At 46.7% G+C, this 7,472-nt stretch overlaps 1 protein-coding gene across 1 annotated transcript; it reads right to left on the bottom strand.

The window, feature by feature from the left end:
* Positions 1-748: 748 nt before the first annotated feature.
* LOC131504881 (olfactory receptor 2A12-like) lies at positions 749-2,144 on the bottom strand. Its single transcript, XM_058717770.1, has one exon. The coding sequence runs from the start codon at positions 2,078-2,080 to the stop codon at positions 1,085-1,087; it is 996 nt and encodes a 331-aa protein (XP_058573753.1). The 5' UTR covers positions 2,081-2,144; the 3' UTR covers positions 749-1,084.
* Between the last annotated feature and the right edge of the window lie 5,328 nt (positions 2,145-7,472).

Here is a 7,472-nt window from a genome sequence, read left to right as displayed (position 1 = left end):
CACTTATTCAATCCATGTTTATTAATAATGAAAGCAAACTTTTTTCCATATGATTGTAGCTGAACAACATTACTCCTTTTTATATCCTCTCCTTTTTGTACCTGCCACTATTTCCTACATTTTGCTAGTCCTAATTCAATAACTCTATCACTTACTGGTTTTGTCTTCCCTCTCTGGCTTTTCCTGTGAAGTGTCTATTCCTTCATTCATAAAATACCTGTTGAAGGCCAGTATGTGGGTAGCATGGGACTAGATCCTAGGGATCAACTGAATACTCATGGTCCTGCCTCATGGAAGTTGCTATCCGGCAGAGAATTCATAAGTTGAACCGCATGCCTTTGTTATGAAAGAGAGGTACTGGGTGCTTTGGAACGCTCACTCTGGGAGCTCAGTAAAAGACTTCTTTGAGGAGCCACAGTTTAAGCCAAGATCTGATGGATGAACAGGAGATAATAGCATAACGGGATAGGATGGAGGTAGGGTGGAGTTAAGGGTGAGGAGAGAAAAAAGAGCATATGTGGAGCCCTGAAATGGCAAAGACAGAAGTCCAGTTGACTTGTAAGGAGGGAAGGAGGAACAGAGAGACCTGAAATAAGTCTCAGGGGGAGGTCATTGGGACCAAATGCAGTTAGCCTCCAGGGATCCCAGCTTGTTTCCAATCTGCATGTCCAAAACAAGTACACCACACCCCCAAGTCACTGCAATGACATTTACTTTATTCTTCCTTCCAGGTCCAGGAATCCTCCAATGTCAGTGCCTTTGCCTTCCCTCCAGCTAACCTAACACCTTGTGTGCAGTTCCTGTAGGGTAATGAAACTTTCTCAAGATTCAGCCACAGGGCATACCCCAAAGCTTATTCCTTTTGTCTTGATAATAGACTTAATGGCTTAGGATGCCCCTTCTTTTGTTACCTGTTGAGACTTTAAAACAAAAGGAAGCTGAAAGACTGATGTATCTGGAAGATATGTCACAGTGACTAGTCTGTCAGTTAAATCATGGGCTGTCTGCCACCAGCTGTAGAGAGTTGAGATTTGGGGCCAGGGCTGTGTGTGTCCTGGTGTTGCTGGGTCATGCAAATGAATGTTTAGGGCATTGACTGTGCATCATGAGTCTTGCTTCTCTGTTCCCCAGCTGTCCTTCCCTGGAAGGCCCTGCCCCAGCCTGTCACCTTGAGGAAAGCCCTCTGTATGTCCTTGTTCCGGAGGCTGTAGATGATGGGGTTGAGGAAAGCAGAGATAACATTGTAGAACAGGGCCAACTTCTTGTCCTCTTCCAGGGAAGCCTCAGAGCCAGGCTTCATGTACGTGACCATGGCTGGCACACAGAACATAGTGACCACAGTGATGTGGGAGGCACAAGTGGAGAAAGCCTTCCGTCGCCCCTGGGCTGAACGGATCCTCAAGATGGCAATGAAGATGTTGACATAAATGACAAGAATGAGGGAGAGTGGGACCAGGATGACAGCAAAGCCAAGAATGAAGTCTACCCAGTCATTGACTGAGGTGTCTGCGCAAGCCAGCTTTAAGACTGCAGGAACTTCACAGAAGAAGTGGTTGATCTTGTTGGAGCCACAGTATGGCAGACGCATGGCAAAAACAGTGTAGACAAGAGCAGAAATGACACCCCAGAGTCCACAGAAAATGACCATTACTCCACATAACCATGGGCTCATGATGACCTTGTACCTGAGTGGGTGGCAGATGGCCACGTACCTGTCTATAGACATGATGGCAAAGAGCCACGACTCCATGATGCCTAGCACCAAGAAAATGTACATTTGGGCCACACAGCTGGCAAAAGAGATGGTCTTCTTCTGGCTGGCTAGATGTGCCAACATCTGAGGCACAGTTGTAGTGGTATAGCCCACATCTAATATGGAAAGGATGCCAATAAAGAAGTACATGGGTGTGTGGAGGTGTGAATCCAGGCAGATGAGGATGGTGATTAAGCCATTTCCCAGAATAATCAGCAGGTAGGTCATCAGGAAGGCTGAGAAGAGCAGAGGAGTGGTGCTGGGGTTGAAGGAGAAGCCCAGAAGGATGAATTCAGCCACAAAGGACTGGTTAGTCTCCTGCACCATGTTCTACTTCTAAATGAAAAAGAAAGGAACCAATTCAGACAGAGAACTAGCTAAGCTATGCACCAAGGTGAGAGTTACTGATGGGGTTGTGGTAGTAGTGGTCAGTGTCCAATTATGATTAGACACCATGACTGTCTATTTTACCTGCTCTTGGGCCACTGCCACTACTCTCAGGAGACCTATGAAGAAGAAGATGTCCTACTGAAGACATTAATTTATTTTCCACTTTAATTTTACCTTCAGTTTGGCCTGAGCTGGGCCATCTCTCTGACTACCCACTGGCCCCTTCCCAGGCCATGGTATGTTAGAAGGCTCACTGAGTTCTAAGTCCTGGCTCTATAGTTGACTGAGTGGCCTTGAGCAAGTCCTTTACCCGACACCCTTGCCCCCCTTGAGACTACTTCCTCGAGTACAAAATTAGAGAGTAGTTGTCTCCTTGCTACAAGTTTGCTGCAAGAATATGATATCCATGATATATGATACCAAGGAGTGATATTTTGTCATGAAAAGCACCACACGAAAGGCCTACCATGGGGTAGGTGCATGGTGAATGTTAACTGCATTCCTGGATGGTTCTCCACACACAGGACTGAGATTCAGGTTGGAGCTATGCAAGCAAATTTCCTGAGAAGTACCCCACCAAATTGAAGCTTACAGTCAATTTTCACTGTCCCAGATGCCCACCTTCTGTCACTTCTCCCCACAACAGCCAGTATCTCATTCTTTCTTTTAGCTTCTTACTCACTCTCAGCTCTTTCTCAACTTAACTTCCCTGAGCCTCAGCTTCTTCACAGAGAACAGGGAAAGGACAGCCTCACCAAAGTGATGTCATGTGTATCATTGGTTCTTAGGAACAGGAGTAATCTTCATGGTGTCAGTGTTTCCCTTTCCTGGCACCAATTTATCCAACCAACCCTACTTGTTCTCTAATCTTCTTATTCTCCTTTGGAGCACCATGAATAAGTCTGTACAAGAGCCTGCTATACATTCAATACATCAGATGGTTTCTTGACTTTGACCGAAGGACTGCACACACTTTGGACCTCCTATATGCTAAGCACTTTTCCAGAGTCTTCACAGACATTATTCAATAGCTGTCAGATAGCTGGAAAATGCCTATTTTTATTAAATTTCTACCTTTCATGAAAGAGTCTTTGTAAGTCACATTCTTTCCCCAGGGAAAAAAGGAATAAGGTAGAGACAGTGGGCTCTGCTTGAATCTTAGCTCTGGCTTTACTTGCTATGTGACATTGGGCTGCTAGTTTGTTTCCTAAGCCTCAGTTTCCTCACTGTAAAACAGGAAAAAAAATACCTATCTTGCAAGCCAAATTCTTCCTGAGAGGAAGTTTCCTAAGGACCCAAGATGGGAATATTCTACCTTGGGACCAATGGTGGGAAAATGTGCTGCCATTTCTACTTCTAATTTTTTACACACAGTTGATGAATGGACTGACTCTTTAATAGTCTTATGTTAAAGAGTGTTTAATCTGGTTGATCCATGCAGGGAGGCTGAGGGCAACTGGAATGAGCTGTCTATAAACCAGCAAAGTGTGCCCAAGGATACTGTCCCATAACCAGGATCTTGGGTCAGAAATGCAGGCTCCCTGAACCCCTGGTTCCCCATCATTCTTCCCCTGACTGTCTTGAGGGCAAAACATTTTTTTCCTGGGAAGAAAAATTGCCTGACTCTCAGTGATTATAACCAGAAGCCCCATGTGAGGAAGAACAAAGGCAGACATTATTATCTATCGTGATGAGCCTGAGCCTGGCCTCTGTTCCACTATTTGGGTCAAAAATATAGAATTTGGATTTTGAGCTGTAGCTGACAATATATCTTGACATACACTCCCTCTTTGAGCCTCATGATGACTCTGTGAGATGTATAGGATAGACGTCATTATCTCCACTTCACAGATGAGAAACTGAGGCTCAGAGAGGGAATATATGGGGAAAATGGAGTATCACTCATTCTGCAGCAGTGATCAGGTTTCCTATGTGTAGCAAAACCATAGCTAATCAGAAGCAAACTAATCTGAGTCCTCAATTTACTCAAATGTTTTCTGTTTTTGATTCTTAGGGGGAAAGGCAAAACAAAAGGCAGAGAATCTTGTGCTGGGCTTAATTTAATGTTATGATGTATGGGTATAGATGTGTGCATGCATGAGTGCGTACACACACACACACACACACACACACACACACACAGTGATGGCATTTTTAAGGTGAACGAAGTCATGCCAGTCAGAAACCTCAGGAAATCTCCTCAGCTCCCTTGCCATCCCCCTACATCCTTTCTGATTCCAGGTTCTATTGTTGTCACCTCCAAGATGCCTCTCACGTCTACCCAACCCTCTCCTACCCCATTGCCACTGTCTGGTTCAGACACTGGCACCTGTCTCTCACCTGATTTCATCTCTGTCCTCCAGCTGGGTACTTGCCCAGCCCATACCCTACCCTAGCCCTCAGAGCATTCTTTCTAAAACAAAACTCTGACTCGGCCACTTCTTCCATCCTTCAGTGGCTCCTTTGTCTACTGGGAAAAGTCTAGGATAGTTAGACAAATACCCTGGCTTCACTCCTCAAAGTCAGACTTTGTTTTGATCACCAGGCTCCAAGGCAGTTGCTGGGCTGACACTTTGAAGGGCTCTTTGGCCACTGTAGGGGTTGACACAGAAAGCATCCCCGTGGCCCAAGATGCCATGTGCAGAGAGCAGACCTAGGAAGGAGATAAATCGCAGGTCATAGTAGGAGCTTGTCACAGAGTAACTCCTGGAACCCAGCAGGTCACCTTGGACTCTATGCTAGTTCAACGTGAGCCGAAGCAAACTGGGAAATTCTGCAGGTCAGACACAGCCCCATGAGCAGCTCAGCCTCAATGCACAATGTTCCAGTTTTCCGCTGTAATCTCATTACTTAATATTGAGCCCAGCATAGTAAGACCTAATAATTGCTTGCTGAATGATCTACAGACCGAGAGACCTTGGGAAGCAGAAAAATAAAAAAGAGAAGAAGAGATTACAGGCATTGCCTCTCTCCCTACACTTTTCTTTCCAGTTTATCAGAGATCTGAAGAAAATTACCTGTGTCTGGAGTTCACGAATCTCCTTGGGAAAAATCAGGGCACAAGTAGGTTGAGGGAAAAAGATTGGGAAAGCTTGCACCAAGTGTTATGAACCTCTATTGTTTCTCTCAACTCTTATCTTAATAAATAATAAAAACCATAATATTATTTTAAATAATATAATTTAATAACTAATGTAATAACTAATAATATATATTATGTCATATATGTATACATGTACAAAACTATGTAATAATGGATAATAATTTAATATAATAAAATATTAGTGTTGTTATTGTTTGAGCAACTCACTGTGTGCCACACACTGTAATACATGTTTTACATGCATTGTAGCTGGGGTGATAGCTGAAAGATTTAATAATAAATATTGGCACCCTCTGATCAGAACAGACACCTGCTGTAGGAAACAGGAAAAGCCACCCTGCGAGTGGGTGCTATTGCTGTGCCCATTTTACAGGTGAGGAGAGTGGAGACACAACTTGCCCAGAGTCACAGCTTCGGCCGACTCCAGAGCCTGGGTTCATAACTTGGGCTCATAACTGCCTCTGTGAGCATTTCTGGCAAGAATGTAGTTGGACTGACCCACCTGGAAACAGATTCTCCTGTTTTCTCCTCACCAATTATTTTCTCACTTGCTTTCTCATTTCCTGCCTCCTCCATGGTGGAAGCTGAAAGGAAAGGGGACAGGAAGGGCAGAAACCATGGCCAGAAAGCAGGGTGAGTGAAGCTGGGGCAGACAGCCCTTGAGGGCAAGCAGATGCAGGGAGGCAACAATGCCAGCCATGCTCCTAAGGATGTTGCTGCCTGCTCCGCTCACAGTGACACAGCCATATAGTGACCCTGCCTGAGCCCATGCATCCCCTCTGTTCTCCTTCCCATGGTCTCTGTCCTCCCAATGAGCTTTAGGAGGAGAATGAGCACCCTGATGAGAGGTCAGCAGACAGGCAGGTGATGCCAGAGCTGGCCCTTCCCCACATGTCCTCCTTCTACTGCATCAAGTAGCCTCCAGAAGCCTCCATGCTGTATGGAAAGAGGAGAGAGCATTGCTGTGGGGTATGAGGGTAATCAGGGCCTTCTCTGAGGGCCTGGAGTCTGCTGCACCAGGGGATGGGTGGGATGAGCCATGGGAGTCTGGTGGGATCCAGAGAATCCTGAGAGACTGAAGACAGAGCAGGTGTGAGTAGGGGTCTGAAGTGGCAGCTCCTTATCTAAGGGCAGCAAGAATGGATGAGGGCATAGACCAGAGACCCAGACTGGGCATAACAGAGATGTAGAAGCAAATCAGGAAGAATCAGTGTACACAGATGGACAGACAAGGAGACAGAGGACCACAGTGGCAGGAAAGAGTATCACTAGACTGGAAAGGGATGGAAAGTGAAGACAGAATCTTCAGGTCAGAGAGGAACCTGGAGCCTGGCCTCAGGGAGCAGGTGTTGGCCCTCAGGGGTCCCTGGCAGCTGTGCCAGGAGGCTTCCACCTTCACTCACCCCCTCTTGCCAGAGCACACTGAGCATGGAAGCCAGAAACATACAGCCTCCCCAAGCACTGCTGGCAGATGCCGCCTTCAGAGTAAGACCCTGCCCCAGCCCATGGCACTCCCAAGCCTGGTCTTGCCCTCCCAGCCAGGGAGGGCAATCCCAGTCCCAGCTCAAGGTGGGGCTTGAAGTCCCAGCCTGAAGGTGGGTTGGGCAGGAGTCCAGAGCAAGCAGGCTCTGGGTCTTGCTATCATATGCTCTGGATTGCCAGTCCCTCCCTGAGCCCTCAACAACACCCCACAGATCTGCTCTGGACAACTTCAGACATTCACCAGACCTTGGGACTGGAGGCGATCTTGGAGAATTTAATACCTGCCAGGACACACATTTTCTCTGCAGCCTCCCTGGCAAAGGATGCTCCATCTCCTGTTCATAATCTCCCAAGGACAGGAGGCTCACTACCTTTCAAGGAAGCTTACGTAGCCTTGACTGCCCTTCAGGAAATCCTTGTACTGAACTAAAAGCAAGTACTTCTGATATCAGTGTTGTGTTCTCTTAAATACCTCTTTGCCCCTCCACCCTCCTGCCTCTCACCACAGCCTCCTCTCTCCTCCAGAATCCTCCATTTGTGTTACAATGTGCTAGCCCTTACCTGCCCTACTTTTCCTTGTGAGGGTACGTGGGGCTGTCTGCACTGCCTTCCTTGCTCTTGATAAGCCCTCATGCTCTGATCAGCCCATTTTCCCCAAGCTGGAACCCTGTCATACCCAGCATCTCTAATGTGGGGAGACACTCCCAGCAGATGCTTCACACTCACAGCACAGGGAAGGCCCCA

The sequence above is a fragment of the Neofelis nebulosa genome, chromosome 2 (assembly GCF_028018385.1).
Source record: "Neofelis nebulosa isolate mNeoNeb1 chromosome 2, mNeoNeb1.pri, whole genome shotgun sequence".
Taxonomy (NCBI): Eukaryota; Metazoa; Chordata; class Mammalia; order Carnivora; family Felidae; genus Neofelis; species Neofelis nebulosa.
This window is presented reverse-complemented; position numbering and strand designations above follow the sequence as displayed.

Bases quoted from the DNA above. Each gene is read 5' to 3' on its own strand.
- LOC131504881 (XM_058717770.1), bottom strand. From the start codon at position 2,080: ATGGTGCAGGAGACTAACCAGTCCTTTGTGGCTGAATTCATCCTTCTG.